This window comes from Dermacentor silvarum, chromosome 5, assembly GCF_013339745.2.
Source record: "Dermacentor silvarum isolate Dsil-2018 chromosome 5, BIME_Dsil_1.4, whole genome shotgun sequence".
Classification (NCBI taxonomy): Eukaryota; Metazoa; Arthropoda; class Arachnida; order Ixodida; family Ixodidae; genus Dermacentor; species Dermacentor silvarum.
Genome location: NC_051158.1, coordinates 175833259 through 175860289, shown reverse-complemented (window position 1 = coordinate 175860289; position 27031 = coordinate 175833259). Strand labels below are relative to the sequence as shown.

The 27031-nt window shown below is 48.9% G+C and overlaps 1 protein-coding gene across 1 annotated transcript in view; it reads left to right on the top strand.

Annotated features, from left to right (window-relative positions):
• Positions 1-27031, top strand: part of LOC119454600 (protein 5NUC-like) — a 73509-nt gene that overhangs the window by 26968 nt on the left and 19510 nt on the right. Inside the window, exon 3 of the mRNA XM_037716491.2 lies at positions 9879-10104. Coding sequence (XP_037572419.2) covers positions 9879-10104 — 226 coding nt within the window. The remainder of the gene's footprint in view (positions 1-9878; positions 10105-27031) is intronic.

Below are 27031 nucleotides of genomic sequence, written 5' to 3'. Positions count from 1 at the left end.
CTGAACTGCATACTGATGCTAGTGGTGTTGGTGTTGGTGCTGTGCTCGTTCAGATCTGCAACGGTCGGCAGCATGTCGTCGCTTATGCTAGTCGGACACTTACCAAAGTGGAGAAGAACTACACCGTCACCGAACTGGAGTGCCTAGCAGTTGTATTCACCATTCAGAAGTTCCGGCCGTATTTTTACGGCCGCGAGTTCACCATAGTGACTGACCACCATTCAATGTGCTGGCTTGCTGGGCTCCGCGACCCGTCCGGCCGATTAGCCCGTTGGGCGTTGCGCCTTCAAGAGTACAGCTTTTCAATTACCTACAAGGGCGGACGATGCCACACGGATGCCGACTGCCTCTCGCGCCTCCCGTCACCGTACACAAACGCTGAGGACGACGACTTCGACGACTATTTAGTTTCTATTTCGTCCGACTTCCCAGACCTCAGTCGCTTCAAGAGCGAGCAACATCGTGACCCTGCCTTGAAACATTTATTAGAATCTGCGCATGATTCACCAGGGCAGCCATTTACTATTTCTAACGGTTTGCTGTACAAGAAGAATTACTCCGCTGACGGCCCTCCATTGCTCTTAGTAGTGCCAGAAAACCTGCGCCCTGCGGTTCTTCGTTCGATGCACAATGACATTACGTCCGGCCACCTTGGCTTCGCACGCACACTACACCGGCTCCGCCAGAGGTTTTACTGACCGAAACTCTGGAAAACAACGAAGCAGTACGTCGCCAGCTGTGCTGTTTGTCAGCGCCACAAGCAAACTACGACTGGCCCTGCAGGTTATTTGCAACCTGTCACGCCACCGACGTCGCCGTTTGAAAAAGTTGGCACTGACTTGCTCGGACCACTCCCGAAGACATCATCTAGCCACCGGTGGATTATAGTGTGCGTGGATTACTTAACCCGTTATACGGATACAGCGGCACTTACCTCTGCCACAGCAGATGATGTATCTTCCTTCCTGCTGCACCGCGTCATCTTACGTCACGGCTCTCCACGGCTTGTTATCAGTGATCGTGGACGGCAATTTACTGCCGACGTTGTTGAAGGACTTCTGCGGCTTTGTGGTTCTTCTTATCGGCGTTCCTCTCCTTACCACCCGCAAACTAATGGTCTCGCTGAGCGCACGAATCGCACCCTTACCAACATGCTGTCCATGTATGTCGACGCTGACCACAAAAACTGGGACGCCGTCTTGCCTTTCGTTACGTACGCGTACAACACTGCCAAGCATGAAGTTACTGGATATGCGCCGTTCTTTTTGCTTTACGTACGCAATCCATGGAGCTTTCTGGACACACTCCTACCCTTCCAGCATCATGAAAACCTGTCCATCGCTCAGACTTTGTGTCGTGCAGAAGCACGGCGACTCGCACGTCTGAGGACATTGTCCTCACAGGGCCACAGCAAGAGCTTCTACGGTGCCCGGCATATTCCAGTGAGTTTTTCGCCCGGTGACTATGTTTAGCTATGGACACCAGTTCGCAAAAAAGGGCTCTACCACAAGTTTCTCGCCACCTACTCTGGACCGTTCGTCATTCTCGCTCGTGTAAGTAATGTAAGCTATGTTGTCGCCCAAGTTACTCCAAATAACCGGCGTTCGCGCGCGACACAAGTTGTTCATGTGGCTCGCCTCAAGCAGTATTATCCCCGACCTATTTAACTCGCTCGGCGAGCTTCGTCTGCCCCCGGGGAAAATGTAGCGGCAATGCGCGGAGGTTAGAAGAAGACAAAGAGGTGGCGTGGAGCGCCGCGCTTGAACTGGGCGGTTGATCGTACCGGACTGGTTTTCGCCTTCGGCTGCTCCCTTCATGTGTTCTCATCTATCATCACCTGTAAATAAACCCATACCTTCGTAACAATATTATACATGCGCAGTACATGCTCACAGGCATAAATTACACGGCGTCCCAGAAATCAATCGTACAGGATACGAATGAAACGTCGCTGAACACACATTCAAATTTAGCCACATTGGTCAAATTACTACAGTTCCAAACATAAAGAACTAAACTCTAACTTGGTGCAGACATTTTTTATATGAGACCTAACTTTCGGTAGGATACATTAATAATGCTTGAAACATTTCGTTCGAAAGTCAGTCGGCACTCAACAAATATTCCCAAGTCGCGCGTACAACTTACTCGTTTTAAAGGAATGTTATCAAGTGAGTACTCGTATGACAAAGTGGTCAGTTTGCGAGTAAAGGTAACAAGTGTCTTAAATGGGTTAATACGTAAGAAGTAAGAAGCATACCACTCCGCGACAGAATTCACATCTTCCTGTAATAATTCACAATCGTGCGCTGATTCTATTTCACGGTAAAGCTTAATGTCATCAGCGTACAAAAGGTGACGCGAATGACCAAACATTCTTCAAGATTATTAACGAAGATACTGAAAAATAATGGGCCTAAGATAGACCCTTGCGGAAAATCGGAAGTTGATTCATAAGGGAAATATGACTTAGAACCGACGCGAAGATAATTAACCGAGTAGACAGGTAGTCTTTAATTAGCGTGCACATGATGGTACTAACGCCGTAACTACATAGTCCATGGATAAGAAGGTCATGAGCAACAACATCACATACTTGTGACAGGTCGAAGTATACTGTGTCTAACTGTCCCCGATTATCAACAGTGGGTCCCGCAACATCAAGAAAATATACAAGGTTTGTTTCCACAGACCTGCTTTGAACAAAGCCATGTTGTCATCAGGACCGTAGCCAGAATTTTTGTCGGGGGGGGGGGGGGGGGGGGGGGCACTTGCTGAAGGCCTTGAGTATGGGAGAAAAGCACCTATTTTGCAGTAATTATTTTCGGTCAAGATCAAAGTTTGTTTTGGGGAGGGAGCGGGCCCCTAAGGCCTCGGCCTCCCCCCTGGCTACGGGCGTGTTTGGCATGTTATGCTTAAGACCTAAAGCAAGATTACAAGTGAGCATAAACAAATGAACACAAATAGAAGAACAGCCTTGGATAACAAAACTTGGTAGTCGGTCGTAATCAAGAGAATGCTTTCGTTTCAACTTACTTACGGCCGCCGCGATATCGTGTTGCTGTATTAAAGAAAACGGAGGACAAATGTTCAGCGAATGCATTGACGATATTGTCGGAGTTTCGACGAATGACACGAGAAGGCTGATTGATGGCAATAATTGTGGCCCTCTCAGAACTGTAATCTTTTACATAGGTCCAGACAAGGTTGGGATCGCATTTGACGCGCACATCGACAAACTTAATGTATGCATCACTGTCACTTCGCATTGTGCTTTTCACCTCGCTTCGCAAGACACTAAATTTTTCGTGCCCCCCCCCCCCCCCCCCCCCCGATGATTCTGTTTTCTTGAACTTGCTATGGTGGTACCTTAGCTTTTTACGAAGTAAACCGCGCAATTTTTAAGAAAACTACCTAAAATAGCGCTTAGGGAAACACTCTTTGCAGACTTCGAACGCACATTTTAGATTATCTGTAAGCATGCTAACCGCTTTGTTGACATCTGTGACATGGTACACTTCAGACCAGTCGGCATCATTCAATATTGGTAAAGACCTAGATAGTCACCATTCGGAAAACCAAATGCGCGAACAGGTTCGCGCGACACATGAATAGCCTCTAGAAAAATTGCTAATTCGAGCGGGTCATGCGAATGGTACACAGGAACTAAACCGCTAATTGTAACAGAAAACTCAGCAACACAGGAATTGGCCAGAATGAGATCTAAATAATTTCCAGTGGCATTTGCGACCGTGTTAAAGTGCGTAAATCCAAGAAATTCGATAAAGAAGAACAGCGCATCACAGCGAGGGGATGATAAAGATGCGGATGTCGCACGTGAAGACTCCCAAACCATAGACGGAACATTGAAATCGCCAGCTATCAGGATATTATATTTTGCTACATCAATAACTTCAACTCAGTCAGTCATATGCTCAGAAAACTGCACGTTACTTACGTTAGCAGGGAAGTAGGCTGCGCAGAGCAACAAATTTTTGCAGCTTTTAACAGGAATTTCAACCCACACAGTTTCTGGTATGATGTCAAGGTCCGCACGCCTTGAAACGATAAGATTGTTCCGTACGGCAATTAGCCGACCACCGCCGTATTTAACGCGCGCATTATACATGTCACATCCATGAACTTTCTTCTTCCAGTGGAAAATAATTCTTAAACAGTAAGTCGTTGCAAAGCCAAGTTTCAGTTAAGCATATAGCATGGTATGAGTAGGATAGCACGTTCTCATAGAAACAGGAGGATTTCGTGCGTAGACCATGAACATTTTGGTAAAAAACGGAGCACTTCATTATTGACGTTAGAAAAGAAGTTACGTTATGTTGTCGCTGGCGTCCCTGTATGCATCATGCCTGCCGTAGAAAGGCCTGAACAGGCAACCCTTCGGCCAAATGTTTTGCGAGTTGATTTTTTGGAAGACGTTCTCGTTCACTGTGACCCGAAAGCAAGCGTAGATCTCGTGCTTCAATTTGAGCTTTTGGCAGTCGACATAGCTGCTATCAACAACTTTTTCCAGCGTAGCACAGATTTCCTCACAAGTTTGTCGAAGCGGCCAAGCTCGACAGGAAAAGCGAACGCCTTCCCGGCACAGAAAACAGCGTGCTTGAAGTACAGTCAACCACAAAAGTTTGCGGACCACGCGAGCGCGTGGCCAAGAGCCTCTTCGCGACACTTCCGCTACGTCACCAGCGATCGACAGCAGCGCTACGTTGAAGACGCATCCCTCCTTAAATCTATGGCCTGTCTATTTTCGCACTGTGCGCAAATATTTTCTACCTATCTCTTTCAACGTGACGCGCTCTTTGTTAGCCAGGGCTACTTGTTTATATTTTGAGAGCAGAATGTCAGTACAAGTAATCAGACAGCGTATTCTTCGGCTGTTATCAGTTCTATTTTCGTGTAGCCACGCTGTTTTTTTTTTTCGTGAGTGCGTGAGTGAGCGGTGAGGCAGCCATGGGACACAGATGCTTAGTCAGTAGGCAGAATTTTTCCGTTCCTCCCCCATCGCTAAGTGACAGTAGCGGCCGGGATTTGATCGCCTGCGCCCAGGTTTTGCTGCGCAAAGCCCGAACCACCGCGCTGCTATAGTGGTTACATTTAGAAAAATAAGAAATAATCGGGTGCGATGACTCTTTTTATAACCCTTTGCGACACGGCGTCCTCGTTTGGGGACTCGAACTTCGGAGGCGCGTCCCACGCCACGTGTTTCTTCAAATGACCTAAAACTCAGTGTGCACATTCGTGTCCGCTTCCTGATGGGACAACTAGCGGTCAGTTAACTTCATTGTCCTGCGTATTGCTGCAGATGATCACTTTGCTGGAGACACTACCATGTTAGACAATCGTTCGACGTGCCGCGTTCCAAGACCAACGTCAAGAGTATTTTTTTTCTCCGGTCGACACCAATACAACCGAAAAAGCAAGTGTGCATGCGTTTCGGGCCTAATAGTTGATTCTTTTTATGCAAGCATTGAAGCTGACGGATTTCAGAATAATTAGATAATGAGTTATACGCTAATTAATTTTTTTTACTGAAACTCGCACAAAACAGCACATTGCTTCGTCTTCTTTCTTGGAATGCAATAGTGAGCGTCTTGAAATGATGCCATGCGCATTTGACGCATTTGCAGACAGTGCATCATAATTCGTGTCTGAAGGGGATGAATTTATTCACAAGACATTTACAGAAGTGTCATGAAACATATGTCTCTCAATGATCTAGTAGGAAGTGAAATGTCCGCCGTTTTCTAGCACCTTATTGATGCGTGTGGGCATCGACTCGTACAAAGATTCAGTAATCTCCGGTCGACCGCGCAGGCTTTCCCATTCTTGTGCGATCGCTTGCCACAGCGTATCGGCCGTGCGGCCGCGGTTGGCTCGTGTGGACAGCCGTTTCTTCAACATGCCCCAGACATTTTCTATGGGATTCAAGTCGGCGTCACATGGAGGCCACTCAAGCTGGCAAACAGCATGTTCTTCTAGCAATGACTGGACGATACGTGCTTTATGGATCGGGCTGCGGTCGTGTTGAAAAAAATAGCAGCCGTCGCTGAAGGGACCGTCCAGCGCATACGGAACGAGGTGTCTAGTGATGACGTCGCAGTACCGTGACGCAGTGAAGGGCCCTTCCAAACGCACAAGGGGACCAAGGCCATCTTTGCTGATTGCTCCCCACACGCTCACGGAACACCGTCCACTGGATAGAACACTCTGTGTGTAATTATGCAGATATCTGAAAGAAATAGCATACAATTGGGTTCCAGCGGCGCGTCTAAAAATGTTGTGATTCCTCTTGCGTATGAACTTTATAATGCTGTTATAGAGTTGCAATATAAAACGTGCAAACATCATTAGACAGTACTGAAAGACCCACTGGCAGCTTTTAATTAGCTTCAGAGTAAGTAGTACTATGAAACAATCGTTAATGTTTTCAACATAATACCACTACAGAAAAATCTCGTAATGTCCAAAAGCTCATTTTACGTGAAACATGTTGTGATGCAGAATTAGCTTCGTGAATTACCTGCCAATACACTGTAACACACCTGCAGTTTAGTGGACGCCAAACCCGCTTCCGTTGGTCCCAGCGCGTGGAAAAAGTTGACTCGTCGCTAAAGATGACATCGCCCCATTTCTCTGTTGTCCAATCTTTCATTGCTGTAGCGAACATGAGTCGTTCTTGTAGCTGGCTGTCTGAGAGGCAGGGCTTCTGTGCTGCTACGAAAGACTGCAGGCCAAGCTCACTCAGCCTTCTTCTTACAGTCTCAGACGATACCGTGAGCGAGAGCGCTTCTCGGATATCCTCTGCACCTTGAAAAGGATCAGCCACGATGGCGGCCGTAATCAGGCGGTCCTCTTCCTCAGTCGTGGCCCTTGGACGCCCACTGCGCTCCATATCTGTGAATCTGTCATCGTCGCGGAAAGCTTGAATAATCCTATTCACGGCAGTCCGGCTCCTGTTGGTTCGGCGGCAGATTTCGCGCTGAGGTATTCCCTCTATAAATAAACGCACAATGTGCCTTCTTTCGTCAAGTGGAACACGCAGCGGCATCTTTCCAAATAGGCAATCACCACGTGGCCTGAAGCAAGTCTACTACGTTTTCAGCGACTGATGCGAAGATGCGCCTATGTGTGAAAGAAAATTTTCTATGCATCCGCTTTTTCTTTATTTTTGATGACAGTGAAACACCTCCCTACCCTTTCTCTCAAGACGCAAAAGCAGCAACACTCATTGGACCAAGATGCATGCCAACCAAAGTGCGCCAGTAAACTGTCGCGTAAAAAAATCGTCGCAGCGCTTCGTGAAACTTATCTACCCACTGGCACACCAGTCGACAAAGGTTGCAGTGATTGCTCCGATACTGCTATCAAGCCAGATATATGGCGGTCTTATCGCAGACAGCGCTCTGCGTCAACACAACGAACTAACAATGTCATGCACGGGGATAAAAAATTAACAGGCAGGCGAGTACCAAGAGGGCTCATATCCGGGAGAGCGCCCCTGTCGCCGCTAGGTGGCGTACCGCTAGGTGGCGCGGATAGGCAGTCTGGCACGCGCTCGCGTGGTCCGCAAACTTTTGTGGTTGACTGTACGTGCCCCAGCGACGGCTTCACCCTCGTCCTGGGCCGGAAAAGAGTTGGTTGTAGACCTGGAGGCGCATTTGCTTGCCGCGATGGCCCACTCACAGGAGCCAGTGCCGATTTGATGCTGGGCTGTTCACGCACCGACCCGAAGCCGGTGGAGAGGACCGGTTGACTTGCGACGTGTGACCAAAGAAGGCGCCAAAAGACGCCACTCGTTTCCGTTACCTTGCTGCTGCGCGCATTTGCCCAATAGCTCTGTGTTCAGGGCCAGGTGCAAGCAAAGGTTGTCGTTGTCCTTCTTCAGATAAAAAACACACTTGTATGTGACGCGATTTTGTCGCACAGGGCCTGCACGACGACACGAAGTTGTGCGCAGGCTCCATCACAGGTGGTGACGTCCTGGTCCTGCGAGGCATTTACTGCCGGCTTTTAGAGCCCTATGGTGTCACGCCGGCTGCGGCTAGTACACTGCGAGCACTTGTATGTGCTCGATCCCGTGAGCATGTAGAGTACAGCTCGTACTCTTCGTTAACAATGTTCAAGCACTTGCAGTGGACCGATGGCCACAAAGCCCACAGCGACGTAGAAATTGTTGTCGACCGAAGAACGGCTGCAAGCACGAATCGCACTTGTCCTTTGAAGTCATCTTGACATGTTAGCAGAAGAAACGGCCGTACCTGTGCAAAGTTGGCGGACTCGGGGAGCGCGGCAAGAACGTGTGCGCGCTCCTTCAGTGCGCAGCTATGAATGAGCGCGGATGAAATGAAATCCGCTGGCATTTAAATTACATAAATTTTTCTACAGCTGGATGGAGGCTTCTTGGAAACGTAATGTGTTGTGAATTTGTATTCCAGCACACGTATTTTCGCCAGAGTTATCGGTAAATGTGGGCCACATAGAAGACATCCGCTAAATTCGCATAGTGTCAATGTCACGTGGTGGCATATCCGCAGATGTGTCAAATAAAGCAGTTTTTTACACAGTTATTACAGAATTGAGACTTCCGTGATCACCAAATAAATATTGCGGCTTGTCACTTTTCGAGAATATACACATTACGAGGAAGAGTTAAGCTTTCCGACACAGGAATTCTTAGTGTAACGGTGTGTATAGACCGTGAGCAGGCTTGAGGAAGAGTTAAGCTTTCCGACACAGGAATTCTTAGTGTAACGGTGTGTATAGACCGTGAGCAGGAAGCCTGGTCACGTAGGGCCGAGTGCAGAGCAGTGGATAAGTCATAGCCAAGTGCAGGTGCGAGTTGCAGCGCTGAGGCATCAGCCTTCTTTCTGAAGACTGCAGAGGCCGTGATGGTGCATGGGCTTTCTACGTCATTGCAATTTGTTCAGAAAAAGGTTGATTCAACAGCGGCTGGCATTGAGTAAAGACAAGGTCTTTTTGGGCACGCTGGTGTAGCCTGTGTTGGTGTTGTTCAGGTTGCACTCCCTTCGGGATCGGCCCAGATTACTAGACTGCACGATCTCCGGGATTCTCCCATATCTTTTCATGATCAAAGCCCCATTTACGGTTCCAGTTTAACATGCCCGCAGTTTGAACAAGTGCGTTTCATTTCTATCTTTTTGTGATAATTACGCATCATTACTGCTGCGTACATAGTTCTCTGCTAATTAGGTGCGTCCTTTATCTTCACAGCTGCATTTACACGCTTCTTCATTGTGCTATTTGCACTAGAAGGCCTGAAATTGTCGATCTACACCAGGCGAAAGTGGACAGATTCACACATTCCACAAACCGCGAATCGATCTGAAGCATTCAAAGAAAACCCTGCCTTCAAAAGAACAACTTACAGCCGCAGGGCTTCCATTGTGCAAGCTGCTTAACTGATCAATTCTGAAGAAGTCAGTTCTGCGGAAAAGTGCAAGGTGAAGAAAGTTTCTTGTGAGCAAAAATTGGTTCTATACCCAGCAGTTGCTCGAGGCTACTGAGGCTGTGGTTCGATGTTTGATTTCCTGAGCAGAACCAGCTTTATTCAACAGCGAAGCTTTCTCTTACAAAAATTAGTTGCGTTTGCTCTGTACCTTCCTGCAAACGTAGGGTGTAAGAATTCTTTCATTATCACGTTTCCGAATTTTGCCATTAAACATGAATTGGGTGGTAATCTCTGAATGAGATTACTATGATAAACGGAATTTTTGTTACTTTGAAAGGACAAATGATCAATTTTGTACTTATACACTTAGTACTTGTCTGTGTGCAACATTTATTAGCCTTGAATATTTAGAATTGTTTGCCAGTTCTTATATTTTAAAAAAAAATTTCAGTGTCTCGGCAACCACGAATTCGACGATGGACCAGAAGGACTGGCGCCATTTCTTTGGAAAATGAAACAAGCGCATGTAACTGTACTGGGAACAAACCTGGACTATTCTGATGAACCTCTATTCAGAAATATTACACTGCCAAAGTCCATTGTGTACACCATTGCAGGACTTCAGGTGGCTTTGCTGGGTGTGGTTACTACGGAAACGCTCACAATCGCCAGACCAGGTACGATATTGTCACGTAGTAGTGACGATGAAGCAAACAGTCGTAAAACTGGGAATGACGAAACTGATTCTTTATTGGGCGAACCTGTGCCCACAAAAGCAAGTTACACTTGAAGCACAACGATAGCGGCGAACACAGTCGGCGATCGTCGAAATCTGATCAGCGGCGAAACGCGTAGGCTTTTATACTTGAGTCATCGAAGGTTCCAGATTAATCCCTGATGCCCGCGTGTCTTCCAGAAAGTTCTAGACAATTCGCGTCGCTCATACAATCAGATTACATGATCGTCGGTGACCACAGACGACGGATAGAAGCATTGATAACGTCCGAGAAGCTTCCAATGCAGGCGCGTCCTGCGCCGAGCGATAACGTTTAACATTTGTCAGCCAGTGTTGAAAGCGGCCACCGGTGAAAGATAAACATGTGTACGTGTCAATATACTCAAGCACCACACTTAGTTTTTTTATTTGCTGAGGATGCATTAATTTAGGAGGAAATATTACCTCAAGAGCTCCCATATAGATACATTGAAACACAGAAACTGTTTAGCTTGTCATCCAGTGCACGAAACAATACAAGACCAGTGTTTTCCATGAAAACAAAAATTCGCGCTTCATTCATCCAATGAAGATGATTGGCGGCGCCAATGCGATTAACAATCTTCTGTGTATGATTGTTGACAATAAGTTTCACATATTATGATTGTGATATTACTTCGTCAGTGTCGCGGCCCGAATTTTCCCCAAGCGACTGGCACGGTGCTCCTCCGGCTTCTCCGCATAGCGGCCGTGAGCGGCTTCGGCGCAGCAGCGTTATTCCTGAGCTGTAATCGGCGTTTCTGGGTGATTCATGGAGACGGAACGAGGAAACACGGAACGAACAGCGTCATGAGAGGCGTTTGTTTCAGCCGTGCTCCCTCTCGCGCTTTTCGCTCGATACTCTGCGCTATCTAGCTGCCACGCCACGATGTATAGTCACTGCAACGCACTTGCTATCCCTTAAGCACCCGCCCTCGATGCTAGTGGGACGCTATTGCTCTAATGCCAGCCCACATACCTGTTCTGTCACCTTGGCACATACATTCTGCGAATTGACCAATAGGCTACCAACATCACATACGCAGTGCCGAAGTTTCCTGTTCGGTTGTTGCCTACTTGGTCAGTAAAGGTACGTTCAGACTACGTACGTAATGTGCAGATATTTCGCAAGAAATGGAAACGCAAACGAAAAAAGCACAACTAAATTGTTGAGAATATAATCGTATGAAGCGTTAAGAGCGCAACAGTCGTCACACACGCGAGCGTAATTGTTGCAAGGCCCGCTACTTTTACGTTTCATACAGATATGACAGTTACGGCGTGGCCAATGAGCGCCGCAGTTTCGGTTTTAAATTTCCAGTGACGCGACTACTGGCATCTGGGCAACGGCACAACGGACATGGCTGCCTGTGTGCGTAGTACCTTGTGTGCGTAGCTCGAGTAGTGGATGACGTAATAATTCAGCGGAGATCCGCTAGGTGGAGATAAGTAATTAAAGGGAAATTGAGACCTCCACCCAAATGTAGCAACTGCTACAATGGAAACCCAACAGGTTCCTCGATAGAAAAACCTCGCAGTTGAAGAAAAATTCGTACTGGTCCGGGACTCGAACCCGGGACCACCGCCTTTCCGGGGCAGCCGCTCTACCATCCGAGCTAACCAGGCGGCTAGCAGATGGCAGGGCGAATTACTTACCTCCACCTAGCGGATCTCCGCTGAAATATTACGTCATACACTTGCCTTTGCTTCGAGTTGTCCACAAATTCGACTTCGCCCTGCCATCTGCTAGCCGCCTGGTTAGCTCGGATGCTAGAGCGGCTGCCCCGGAAAGGCGGTGGTCCCGGGTTTGAGTTCCGGACCAGGACGAATTTTTCTTCAAACTGCGAGGTTTTTCTTGCGAGGAACCCGGTTCGGTTTCCATTGTAGGAGTTGCTACATTTGGGTGGATGTCTCAATTTCCCTTTAACTCGAGTAGTGTGCGTAGTTGCGTGCGTAGTCTGTTTACAGGGGCCATGTTGAAATCTACTGACACGTAACTGGCCAGCTCACGTTTTGATTGGCTGGTCTTAAGATGCGTAACGCATGCAACTGACAATGTCAACGACCAGCATTCTTAACGATCTTAACGCTTGTAACTCGCGATGCGGTCTTTATGGCAGTTGCGCGCTTTGCTAACGTTACGACCGCAGTCTGAACATACCTTAAGTAGCCAACAGCAAGTTTTCTGTTCGGGCACATATCCACTGGCCTATGTAGTCTGTGTTGCAAGAAAGCTGGCAACACAAACCTAGTATTATATGTTAGCTACTGCGCCAATCGACTCAAGTTAGCACTCTTATAGCTAGTGGTCGAAGCTAGTAAACATGTTTTAACTTAGTGTGTGCGAGAGCTTACATACGGGGGGACAAATAATGATACTGTCAAGTTCAGAAGTTCCTCAAGAAAGCAAGTCGCCTAAAAACGTATAATATAGTGTCGGTAGAATACAGCTTTTTCTCTCCAGTGCAACAAATTTCATTGAAAGTGTTTAATTTAAAAATGTTGAACTAAGCAATCGTTTCATCTTTGAAGCAAACACTCAAAATGCCGCCACTCTCAATGCGCAGAAAATTCGCCATATTATGCTTTTTTCACACACTGTTTCACAGCAGCACATCATTTGCCCGGTCATACATTTTACCGCCACCTCATACTTAACAACGCATCGATCATGCCTACAAAGTTAACCCTATCCTCGCCCGGACGGAAAAAGTACAAGAATTCGCCGTTAACCTTATCAATAAAAGAATGGAATAAGTTACCCTCCAGAATTGCCACGATAACACAGCCTTCTTTATTTCATTCAGCATGACTAACGCATTTACAATCCTAGCACTTTTAGTAAATTTTTTCTCTCCCAGAACACTTATTCGCTCTCGCTATTTTGTTCTTGCTTCGTTGAGTGTGAATTTTGCAAGAATATTTACCTTGTTAATTGTTTCACGACTTGCTGTACACCAAAGTGCTGTATATACTATCTGCGATGCTCCTTCATTTGTGAAAATTGTGTTCTGCTTTATGTCCCCCCCCCCCTATGTAATGTCCCTGTGGGCCCTTAGGCTTTCTAAATAAATAAATAAACAAACAATATCAAAATTCTCTGAACTGCCACCGCGTCGAAAGCGGACAGGCTTTATTTTTTATTTATTTACGTTTGGTTTTTCAGTATCACTTTTCTTTTATAATACCGTTGTAAGCCACGTAACAGTTTCTTGTAAGCTGTAATGTAATATATCACAGTTGTGCATTTTAGTTGCTTTAAACGATGTAATTAAAGAACCGAGCTACGTTTCGGTAATCAGCTAGAAAAAAAATACAGGCCCTAACTCTCATGATCGCTAGAAATGTGCTCATTTTCGGTGCTTTTTATAATTGAACGTTTTATATCAAGACGTAATAGGTGAAGAGTATACCGTGACACATGAAATTGTAGCCTGATCACTGCTGTTTAAAATGAATGTAAAGCAGCAATAATTGCTCACACAACTTTTTTATATTCTTATGTGAAAGTGCAAAGATGCAACTCGAGAATCCCGTATGAAAGTAATAATTTCCTATGATTTCACAAAGGGGGGCGCTGAAGTGTTGCGGAAAAAGGAGACCAGGACAGGAAAGATGCTCACTTGCAACTAAGTTTACTTTCAGAAACAGACCACCGGGAACGTTATTGCGTATGCGCTGACACCGTCTATTGTGAAGTTATTTTTAAATTTTAAAAGGTCGCTCATCAAAGGAGCAAACATCACTACATCAATAATGGTAACTTGTGTGGGTGACAGCAACATCGGCACGTTCAAGTGGCCTGACAGAAATCCTGACAATGGCACATTCCGGTTTTTAGATTTAGCACTCTATTTTAACTGTCACGAACGCCTTTGTTCTACCTTTTGGCTCCTGTCACACCAAACTGGTGAAACGGGGCTTCGTCGTGCCTCAAGTCATCCCTGACCAAGTCTTCTGTACACAGTGTTGACCATAGTTTTGACCTTGAAGTGTCTCGTCTGAAAGCCTCGGGATTCCCTTCGAGTGTGCTAGTTGCAGTGGGATCAACGCTTTTGAATGATCTACAGGCGTCACCCAATGCTACGCCGCGCCAGAGGCCAAATAACGGCAGGTTTTCCACTCTTGTAACACAAGAAAGCGCAAGCCGACTGCACATTTGGTAACACATTAAGCTATACAACCGGGCTTAGATTCTTTGTAAGACATACCAGGCTACCACGCATTTACTACCAGACTACCAGACTACCAGGGATTCACCTCGCCACGCTGCCGAAAGACCGACCCAATGCCTCCTTTTGCCAGGTGATATTGACGTACCGTGACTGCCTCCCTCAAGATTATACGCCTGCTGAGAGGCTGCTATCACCTCCTTGGTGTTTGGCTCGCCCACAAGTTCGACTCTCGGTACCAGGGATTCAAACGAAAGCAGGACTCTCGTCACGAGCTCTCAAGCAGCTATCTCTACTCATGCTGCACGAGACATACAAGGACCACCTTCACATTTACACTGTTGGGTCGACAACTCTTGACGGATCTACAGGAGCTGTGATCTTCCCCGAAAAAGCCGTGACCTATGAGTTTAAAACTTCTCACCGGACAACGTCGACTGCTGCGGAGCTTGCTGCACTTCGCAGCGCCCTTCATATGCTTCATGAAGATTTACCACGAAAATGGAGTATATAACTGATTCGAAGGCAGCCCTGCAGTGTCTGCTATCCGCTCTGCGTCGTGGACCACAAGACCAACTTGTGCTTGAAATAAGGCTGATATATCACCAACTAGTAGAAAAAGGACATGACATTACTTTTCAGTGGCTCCCAGGCCACTGCGGCATCATGGGCAACGAACAGGCCGATGAAGCTACTAGGAGGACTCACGAAAATGCTGTGAAGGAACCCATTCCACTTTCAAAAACCGATGCAGCAGCAAAGCTTCGTATACTCGCGCGTGATGCCACTCGATCCATGTGGAACACGCCAAGTTTCCAGTATACTCGACTGCACCGCTTGGATCCATCCCTCCGACTACATATTCCATCTGGACTTTCCCGAATCGAGACAACTGCTCTCTGCCGACTGTGGCTTGGAGTATCTTTTACGAATGCGTTTGCTTGCCGCATCGGAATGGCTGACAGTGCTACCTGTAATAGTTGCGACCGCGAGGAAACAATCGAACATATCTTGTGTCATTGTCCCCGCTACAGCTCCCAGAGACAGACGCTCGTGACGACGCTGGCGCGCCTCGACGACCGGCCGCTTTCTGAGCAGACGATCTTAGAGTGCCGGCTGACACGGTCTTCACACCAGAAGGCGATGAGCGCACTGCTGAGGTTCCTCCGGACAAGCGACCTGCTTGAACGACTGTGACACTCCTGAGTTGCTTTGTGTGTGTGCGTGTGTTTGTGTTTTTTTTTTCTGATCGCCCTCTCTTTGTATGTGTGTGCATTTTTCTTTATCTTTCTGTCTCCCCTTACCACTTCCCCAGTGCAGGGTAGCAAACTGGTTACCTACCTTCCAGTTAACCTCCCTGCCTTTCCCATCTCAGTTTACCTCTCTCTCTCTTTTTTGTAAGACATAGTGGTAATGTGATACCATCGGGGCTAGACATCTTGCAAGGCATAACGAGCCGAAATAGGAAGTACACGTGTAGCACTAAGGTGACGCCACAGATGGACACTTAACGTAGTACGTAAAGTGCAGCATGTCAGTGCACGTACTAGGCCACACGTTTAGTCAGCGAGATGGCTGCGACGTGATGTGTGCAATCACGCAAGCACTAGGTTGAAGGCTTTAGTAAGCCAGAAGCAGCCGTGGCTTCACGGAAGCGTGCTCGTCGGACATCCAGGAGGCCCGCGTTTGATTCCCACCCAGTGAGAAATGAACTAAATTTTCTTTTCAAAGCTACTAATTTACTTTGTCTACAGGAACCTCCCTCAAAATGTGACGTCAATCCGAGCATTTATTGCGGTGTCAGCCACAATTCGTCCTGGCGCAGTTTCGCCGAGGTCACCGCCTAGGGCACTGCCAACAAACACACCCAAGGCTTTCTTTCGCCTTAATAACTATATCGTGATGCCAAATATCCACACGATTTTACACACGCTGAAAATGATCGGGCAATAACACGGCGTTGACCTCGTCTTCACAGCCCTTCTCAAGCTTTCTCGGTTGTGCGCCCTCGCAAAATGCCAAAAGAAGAACAAGGCCTGTGGAAAGAATCATGCTAAACCCTTCGTCTCCTGTGTCGCCGAAGTGGTATATAAGATACCACCCAACTGTGGGGAAGTTTACGGCGGGCAGACTGGGTGCTGTCTAAATGACAGGATAGGAGAGCATCCGTCAACTTTAATTGCCCTGAGCAACGCAGCGCACCTTCCTGCGCACTCCAAGAAATGTGGCCTAAAGCCCTTGTCGAAAAAACCAAGATTCCAAGCAGATCCAAAGGCAGACTCGAAGGGGAAATTCTAGAGGCTGGTGAGATTAACGTTCATGCCCACCTTTGTATTAGTACCCCGTCACTGCATCTTGTGAACGAGGAATTAACGTTGTTCGCGCTTGCCTGAAATTTCTAACCCCCCACCTCCTCCGCCTCTCCCAGATGGTTTATTGGACGCATTTCTATCATACCACTTGCACGAGCCCATGTTGCTGCCACCCACACAAGTTGTCATTATTGATGTAGTCATGGTTGCTCCTTTGATAGGCGACCTTTTCAAATTTTAAATTTTGTTCACCATAGTCGATGCCAGTGCATGCACACTAACGTTCCTGGTGGTCTGTTTCTGAAAATAAACCTACTTGCAAGTGAGCGTCTTTCCTGTCCTGGTCTCCTTTTGCCGCAACACTTCTGCGCTATCATTTCCAATATCACATCAAACCAACTAGCCGAACAGCTTACTATTCTAATAATTTGCTAATTTTAGTATAAGTACTTAAAGTAAACAAAAAAAACCTGAAATATGGAAAATATAAACCTGGCTTGTAGTTCCTAACTTTTGTAGGTCAGATCACGCAAAAAAGTATTATGGGGATTTGTTGCCGTCAATACTATTCATAATGATGCCTATGCTTTGTGGGAATGCAGTGGCTTCGCATATGTAAAAATAAGTAAGATCTTATTCTACAGGGAGCACTTGCTTTTACTCATTTTACTGCGATAGCAATTATATGGACACTTCAACCGGATTTCTGCCATCGGCGTCGCCATCGCCGTGAGGTTCCGTATAAAGACCAAGGGCGATAAAATCGTTGCCGCGCGCCGTATGCGCGAGTGAAAGCACGCGGGGGACGCGCGCTATCACGGAGAGCGAACTCACGGCGGAAAGCAAGCGCGACCGTCACGCGAAAGGCTGCGGGGGTAGGGGAGGGAGGGAGGCGGGACGACGCTGTGCTGCTTCACCAAATGCTTATCTTGCAACCGGGCGCAAGGGAAATTGGCCACTCAATCTCCCACGCGAAAGCGAGAAAGCGGGAAGGCAGCGCAGGAGGGAGGGGGGGCAGCTTCTCCTCTGCCAACAACTTCTCCTCTGCACAACTCCTCTGCACTTTGCCCGGCAGTAGCAGTCGCCCGCACCGTCTCTTATCTCCACACGCCTCTGACCTTTGTATGTGCTGTGCATTCGCCGCTCAGTTTCCGTTGAAGCGATAGACCGCGCGAGCCTTCGCCCGCTGCGGCGGCTGCGCTTGCTGCCAGCGTTTTGACAGTCGTTGTCTGCGGTCATTCAGTGTGATCTATTCATGTTTGCTTGTGCGCGCTGACACCACGATTGTTAATTCAGTTAGTAAGCGAATGTGTCCAAGTTTATGCAGCCGATAAAACAACTATCCGTACTCCGAATAGCTCTCTACTAATTTGCTATCGCAATCGATGCTGCGCCTTTCGGACGAAACTGCGACATTTTTTTAAACATGTTCCTGGTTCGCATTATTAGCTCGCAGCATTATTTAGCTCACGAAGCAATGGTTGTCAGGTGAGGTAGCATTCAGAAGCCTTCTCACACGCAAATATTACGTTTGATCAGCTATTCTGTGCAAGCAAGGCGTTCCACTGGCTCTGGAGCCTCGATGCGCTTTGTCCAGTTCTTGACCAGTGCTGTAAAGCAATGTGAAGTGTTACACAATATTGTACGCATTGAAAATGTGCCCTCGCAAAGGACCTGTTCAAGATGTACGACTTCTAAATGCTGGTCAAGCTTTGGTCTATGGTAAGTCTTCAATCGATTGTGTGCTCATGTGTGAGTGAAAACCCCACGTGACAGAAAGGTTAGCTCGTAATAGTTTGTACATACGGTGTCGAAGAGCTGATGGATTACAGCAACCCGTGGTGGGAAAAATAAAGTTGCACTTGATATTAGTCAAACACAATCAAAATAAGACACACTCATTGAGCATCTACCGTTGCTTGACATCGTTAAAACAACTTAGGCGTCGGATCAGAGAATTATACAACCCAAGATAAGATTTTGTGTCTTCAGAGATGCTGGCATTTGAAAAATTTGTTGCCGAGTTGACCAAAGCGCAAATATTGCATAGTTTTATTGAAAGAAGCTCTAGCCGGACTGGACACTAACTTCTACGACACCTTCAGTCAAAGTTACACTTTTCCAGACTCGATAATTTGCAAAAATTGCAGTAGAGTAGCAGTCTGGGTCAGTTGGCACATACTGAATATTAAAAACCAGTCAAAAGACGAAGGACAGAGAAGAGACGTGGCACACACGACGACTGGTCTAACAACTGTGCTTTATTGAAAAACCCCGTTTCTCAGGAAAACCCGGCGAGCATGCACAGCTCAAAAGCCGACACCCACACACAAACAAAGGTGATTGCAAAACGCCACGTAGCTAACGCCAGTGCGATAGGAAACTAAGTTCCTTCTGCATCAGTGAGAGAGAGGTAGAACTGATGCAATTATCCCCTTGCAAATCGATATGGTAAGCTTCGAGAATTTCACGCTCCGTCTTGCCCTTGCCCCTACCAAGGATTTTAACATTGGAAAAAAGCGGGACGCAGCCGCATTCCCGACAATGGCGAGGCAGATTTGCTCCATCAGAGGTATTCCAAGAATTGTAGTGTTCTCGCAGCCTCTCATTAATACACCGGCCTGTCTGACCGATGTAAACTTTTTCACAAATCAGCGGAAGCTCATACACCACACGTGTAGCACAAGGAATGTAACCGTTGTCATGACACGCGGGGGGTCTAGTCCTGCCGCGCGCCACACGTGAGCAAAGGCCTGAAAGTTTGCAGGGAGCAGAAAAAACAACGTTAACGCCCTGCCTCGCAGCAACTTTCTTGGCGTTGTGGGAGACCCTATGAACATAGGGCATCACTTCAAGCCTATTCCATTCAGCCGCCATTGGGTCAGCCCTTTTATTGCGATAGCAATTATATGAACACTCAAAAGCAGATTTCTGCCGTCACCGTCGCCGTCGCCGTGAGGTTCCGTATGACGTCAATGGAGATGAAATTGTCACCGCGCGCCGAACGCTGTATGTGCGAGTGAAAGGGCGCGAGGGACGCGCGCTTTCACGGGGAGTGAACGCACGGCGGAGAACAAACGCGCGTTCTGCTCTGTGCTCCCTTAAGGGCTGCAGAAGTAGGCGTCTCTTTCCTCCTCTACAATCACCATATATGTAGAGCAAACGGGCCTTCTTCCGACGCACGAAAGGCCGTTGGGGGGAGGGGGAGGGAAGGGAGGCGACATTTGGCTGCGGCACCAAGTGCCTATTTATATCAGAGGCTCCGGCAACAGTCACCAACGCCGCAAGCATTTTGAGCGAACGCGGGCAAAACGCCGACGGCGTCGACAACAGTTCTGCGTGTTGCCGGTGCTGCTGCATGTCCAAGTTTATACAGCTGATAAAGCTGCTATCATTACTCCGTATAGCTGTCTTCAGATTTGCTATCGCAATTGATGCTTCACCTTTCAGGTGAAACTGCGACAACTTTTTTACCGCGCTTATAGAAATCCATCAATGTGATTTTTTTTACGCATGTGATTTGTTTTTAAGGATTGCTAAACAGTTTCTTTAAAATTCTTCTGAACACAAAGCAATGCACCGTGTGAAATGATGAGCGAACTTTAACTATTTTTCAGAGCTGACAATTTTTTGCGTCGTGTGTGCCACGTCTCTTCTCTGTCTTTCGTCTTTTGACTGGTTTTTAATATTCAGTTTGCAAAAATTGTCAGCTCTGAAAAATTACCCCTGTCTTGCGCTTGCTGATTCCAACTTGCACCTGCAAGTTGAAATCAGCAAACCTAACTTCATCGCCCCACCCAGTTTTCTGCCATCCTCGACTGCGCTTCCCTTCTCTTGGTATCCATTATGTAACTCTAATGGTCCACCGGTTATCCATCCTACGCATTACATGGCCTGCCCAGCTCCATTTTTTTCTCGTAATGTTAATTAGAAACCAGCTGTATTAAGCAAAAGAAAGTCACAGTGTCGCCCGAAGGGCGAAGCACCGACATCGATAGCAAATTATTAAACAGCTATATGAAGGAAGGCTAGTCGTTTTATCAGCTGCATAAACGTTAGTAAACATCCGTTTACTAACTAAATTACCCAGTATGTTGTCAGGCGCGCTCTGGCAAACACGAACGCATCTGAGTCCATGACCGCGGACAATCGTTGTCAGACCACTGGCGTGATGAAGAGCGGGAACAGAGGCGAGCGAATTCTCCTTCGTGCTACCTCGCGCTTAGCGAGAACTAGGCGCGCGAGAATACCGCGCCCACAAGCCATCAGCTGTCTCAGCTCGGCTAAGCTTCGAACGCGCCGCAGATCGCCTCTAGATAAACGCGCGCGGCCACGCACAGCCGCCGCAGCTGCAGTAGAGGCTGTCGACTGAGCACTCCGCCTTTTAGAAGCGGAGCATCTTATAGCGGCGGCCTGTCCCGCGGCGTCGTTGGCGTCGGCGTCGGCGTCCGTCCGCACCTCTCCTCATTCTCTCCACGCCAGCTGTGCGATAACGCCTTTCTCCCCCTCTCCACGCCATCTGTTCGATAACGCGCTTCTCCCTCCGTGTCTTCGTCCGCCACCTGTGCGATAGCGCGCGCATGCGCGCCTCTCTCCTCCTCCTCTCCGCGCCAGTTGCTTATATAAACCCGGTGCATGCGCCGCTGCCTCAGTTGCTGCTTCGGTTTAGTCACGCTGCGCCGTCCGATGCGCTGAATGGACGCCAACGAATCTGTCAACGAACTGTCTGGCACATCTTCAAAGAGCAGCAGCCAGTTCATTAACAGAACCGCGAGCACCTCTGAACACAAGGCTGAGCAGAGAAGAGCTCGCGACGCAGAACGTAAACGTCGGGGACGCGCAGCGGATCCAGATTCAGTTCGCCAACACGAAGCCGCTTCGAAATGTCAGCGTCCAGCAGCGGATTCCACACTTCGAGAACGCGAAGCCGCTTCGAAACGTCAACGTCGAGCAGCGGATCCTGAGCTTCGAGAACGGGAAGCCGCGTTGGTTCGTGAACGTCGAGAAGCAGAACCAGAGGTTCGGGACCGTGAAGTTCAACGTAAACGTACGAAGCGAGCGGCGGAACCCGACCTTCGAGAACGGGAAGCCGCGTTGGTTCGTGAACGTCGAGCAGCAGAACCTGAGGTTCGGGACCGTGAAGTTCAACGTAAACGTACGAAGCGAGCGGCGGAACCCGACCTTCGAGAACGGGAAGCCGCGTTGGTTCGTGAACGTCGAGCGGCAGAACCTGAGGTTCGGGACCGTGAAGTTCAACGTAAACGTACGAAGCGAGCGGCGGAACCCGACCTTCGAGAACGGGAAGCCGCGTTGGTTCGTGAACGTCGAGCAGCAGAACCTAAGGTTCGGGACCGTGAAGTTCAACGTAAACGTACGAAGCGAGCGGCGGAACCCGACCTTCGAGAACGGGAAGCCGCGTTGGTTCGTGAACGTCGAGAAGCAGAACCTGAGGTTCGGGACCGTGAAGTTCAACGTAAACGTACGAAGCGAGCGGCGGAACCCGACCTTCGAGAACGGGAAGCCGCGTTGGTTCGTGAACGTCGAGCAGCAGAACCTGAGGTTCGGGACCGTGAAGTTCAAAGTAAACGTACGAAGCGAGCGGCGGAACCCGACCTTCGAGAACGGGAAGCCGCGTTGGTTCAGTGAACGTCGAGCAGCAGAACCTGAGGTTCGGGACCGTGAAGTTCAACGTAAACGTACGAAGCGAGTGGCGGAACCCGACCTTCGAGAACGGGAAGCCGCGTTGGTTCGTGAACGTCGAGCAGCAGAACCTGAGGTTCGGGACCGTGAAGTTCAACGTAAACGTACGAAGCAAGCGGTGGAACCCGAAGTTCGAGAACGGGAAGCCGCGTATAAACGTCAACAACGAGAGGCTGCTCCCGATGCTGCACGCGACCGCGAGCGCGCCGCGAAAGTGATGGTGACCAACGCAAGTTAACACGTAATAAAAACGTAATAACACCGTAATAACAACGTAATTAACGCCGTTATAACGACCGCGATGCTCCGCATCGGCCCATGGTTCTCTTTGGAAGATAGTGCAATTTTTTCTTCGAGGCGTGACGTAAGCACGCCTCGTACAAAATGTTGCTGATGGCCCCAATTTCCCTTTGTAACGTAACGCACAAATTTGACGTTACCCATAAGAAACTGAAATGGAGGCAATGAACCAAACGTTTTTCATACCAAACCGCTCGGAGGTTTTCGACGAGATCAGAATAGGACACTCGTCGAGCTGCGTCGGAAATCTTACCCACCTTCTCGCCTCGCAACGTTTTTGTATAAATACGCATTTGGTGCCGCAGCGAAACGTCGCCTCCCCTCCCTCCCTCCCGTCCCCCCACGGCCTTTCGCGCGATGGAAGAAGTCGCATTTGCTCTGAATATTTGGTGATTGTAAAGGGAGGAAACAGACGCTTAATTCTGCAGCCCTTCAGGGACACGACGCAGAATGCGCGTTTGCTCTCCAACGTGTGTTCGCTACCCGTGAAAGCGCGCGCCCGGAGCGCCCTTTCGCTCGCACATACAGCGTCCGGAGCGCGTCGACGATTTCATCGCTGTTGATGTCATACGGAACCTCACGGTGACGGCGACGATGACGCCGATGGCAGAAATCCGCTTTGGAGTGTCCATATAGTTGCTATCGCAATAAAAGTGGTGGCCGAGAACACAAAGACCAACGCCACCAGAGAGCGGTGCAAATGCTATGAGCACGCGTTATGATCAGAACATTCCCGTGGCCCCTAAAGAAGGGAGAAATGCAGCGACACACAGCTCGAGCGTCATTGCATATGGCCGCTCATTACCACAATTAATTCGAGCAGCTCGTCGCAGCCCAAATATTGGCGGAAATCTCTACAACGGGGCCCCGCGCAACTCCACACAACGTCAAATTCATATTTACGAAACGTCCCTGCCCATGACGCTCCTCACATGATATTCCTCCAGCCAATCAACAAGGTGACAATGGCGGCTATCTTAGACGACCGCCACATATATTTGCGAAATAGCGCATGCATTGCGCAGGCTTCTGCACGCTACCGTTTAATTTCATTTTTAAGCGCCAACATCGCGACATACTATATAGGTGCCAAGGACGAGAAAAACAAAGGTCTTATTCGACATACTCTGCAGCCCCACGTCGCCCTTCGTCATCTTTATGAAAACGCAAAATTGTGTTTTCCAAGCTTACTGCCCCCGGCATAAATTTCAAAAGACGTGACCTCTGGACAGCCAATCAGAGAGCCAACGTGGCGTGTAATGGCACCCGTGTAGCCGCGATGCGTGTCGAGAGTAGATAGAGCCTTCAGGCCCAATAAAGAGGAAGAACTCTGCGACTGAGTTTCGGCATCGACGCCGACGTGGTCGGTCGGCCGCCACTGATGGCGCGCCGATTCCCGCTCGCTCGGCGCCGATGTCTGAGCATGGCCGCAGCGACGGCGGAAGTGGCGGTCGAACCAAGCGGCAAACTATCAGCTCCGCGATTCGAGCGAGCTCGGAGGCATTCACCGGCCAAGCTTCTCGCGTTACCGCCCGTGAGTGCTTCGTCCGCGTGGTTACCGTAGCAGCTGATCACTTTCACAAGCTCCGGACATTGCAATTAGTGCAGCCTTGTACATGATCATGTTTCCGTCTCTGTTCGGCAGCGTTTCCGTCTAGTGATGTTTCCGCCACTAGTGATGCTATAGGTCACTGGTTCTAGGAGTTTCAGAACAGGAATCAAGCAAAATACTGTATATATTTCTTCTCAAGCTAAAGACAAGTTTTGTGATGTTTCAAAATACAAGAATATTTCATGAATTAAAAGCCAGTGTTCTGCTGGCGCAACATTTTGAAGATCGGTCTGTTAAATTCGGCGCCTGTAAGAAGGGAGGCTTCGGACTAGAGCACTGCACGGGCTCGGGCTTACCCGAAAGCCCGGGCCCGGCCCGGCCCGTGGGCCGGGCCGGGCCGGGTAGAGCAGTTATTTCACGGGCTCGGGCCGGGCTCGGGCACGGCGTGTGCTTTTTGACCCGGGCTCGGGCCGGGCTCGGGTTTTTTGACGCGGGCCCGGGCCGGGCTCGGGCTTTCTGCGAGTTATTCTCGGGCTTCTCAACTCTGAAAAACATGTATTTTTTGGTTTCGGGCCGGGTTCGAGTGGGGCTCGGGCCGGGCTCGGGCTTAAGGTAAAGGGGTGGCGGGCCGGGCCGGGCGGGTAACGTAGATTATTTGCGGGCCTGGGCCGGGCCCGGGTCTCGCCATAAAAGTTTTGATCGGGCTCGGGCGGGCCGCCCAATGTAAAAACGGGCCCGGGCCGGGCCCGGGCCACGAAATTCGGCCCGTGCAGTGCTCTACTTCGGACTCGTGGCGCAACGCTTGAAATAAGAGGAAGCCGAGGGTATCTTGTGGCTGAGCGCGGTCAATGGAACTCGTTCAGCGTCGACGCCACATGCCACCGGCTGGCTCCAACGCCAAAAATCCATCGTAAATTGTTTACCTGTGGTAGGGCCTTTAGAAGAGGAGATGTACACTAACCTGCACCCCCTCGTAGCGCGCGCACATCTTTCCCCTTGCGAGAGCCAGAAGACACCGCAGCATCAAGCCTTCTCGGATGAACCTCGCCAGCTTTCGCTCGCACCTACAGCAGGCGGCGCACTGCCGCGATATTAGAGCATGTGTGCTTTGCACGTAAAATCACCGCGACGCCCACAGTGACGGCAAAAATTCTCCTGGAGTGTACATATATAATTGATATCGCAATAGTAAAACAACTTGCAGGCCAACCGTCTGCTGTTATTTAAAGGTGCCTAGTGAGACAGTCGTCAGTAATATTGCATATTATAAACGTTATTCCTCGCTCGCAATACCTGCAAATCCAGCTATTACTCATTTACCTAATAACAACAGGAAAACTGGTCATTCATCAATTCGTGCTGAGCGGCATAACCACTGATGCTGGCGCACATCCAACACAACATAAAGTGTTTTCCTTTGATGCGGTTCTTGTTGAAACAACAGTTTCTTTCATAGCGCTGCAATAAATATCACAGCGCCATCTATCTTAGAGCTCGTATTCACTTTTAGTAAAGGTGTTTGATATAGGTTTCTTAACTATGAATAAAGCGCCATATAAATGCGCTAATATCAGCCATATGACAAAATATTTTATTCTGTGCTGGCTCAGTGGCTTTCTAACGGACACGGGACTCCGGTGCTCCCCAAAGAAATCGGAACTCCTTCTCTACAGCCCCACTAGAAAGGGCCGCAAGCCACAGAACTGGAAACCCCCCACCGAAATCGACATTAATCTCTACATCAAGTGCGGAGATCTGATTCCCAAAGTCGCGTCCATTAGAATCTTGGGAATGTGCCCGCCACTCGAAGGGGCGGGCACAAATAGCATCACCATTCACAAACTAGCAAAGAAGATGGATAGCGTCATCGGTCTAATCAAGCGGGTAGCTAACAGAAGGAGAGGCCTGAGTGAAGAGAATCTGATAAGGCTAGTCCACGCTTTCTTGTTATGCCATTTCACGTACGTAGCGGCCATGCACGTCTGGAAGAGGGCCGAGCGAGAGAAACTAAATGCCATGATAAGGAGGGGGATCAAGAGCGCGCTCGGACTACCAAACTACACACGCATCGACCGACTTCTGCAGTTGGGTATTCATAATACACTAGAAGAAATTGCAGAAGCACAAGAGAGGGCACAGATTCTCAGACTCTCCGGCACCATGGCGGGCAGACGACTCCTTACAGAGATGGGCGTCCCCGCGGCTAAAGTCAAAGACTCCTACCAGGGCCTTCCGAAAGAGCAGAAAGACCACATCATCATATTCCCCGCTCCACACAATATGCATCCCCAGCGCAACGTGGAAAAAAGGAAGGCCAGGGCCGTGGCGCTCCTACGCCGGGCGACAGAACTCCCTGGCGGCAGCTGCTTCGTTGACGCGGCCCAATATGGCAACAGCAAAAATTTCGCAGTAGTGCCCATCAACCACAAGGGTTCGACCGTTAACGCAGCTTCGGTACGAAGCACGTCGTCATGTGCGGCCGAGCAAGTGGCCATTGCCTTGGCCCTCCTAGACGAGAAACATGCCAACATCTTCAGCGACTCCAGGGCAGCCATCCGCGCCTTCAGCGTTGACGCCGTGTGTAAAGAAGCCTGTCGCATCCTCGACGGTAAAAGCATTGCCACCCATACTCTCACGTGGTTCCCTGCTCACATGGGATCCATCATGGGAGGCCCCACAAACCTCAACGAGCTGGCCCACTCCAAGGCGCGAGGTCTCGCTTTCCGCGACCATGGAGAACTCCCCGGCCGGCCAGGAGTGGTGGAGAACAGAGATCAACCGACAACATACAATGAAATTACGCAGTACTTTTAT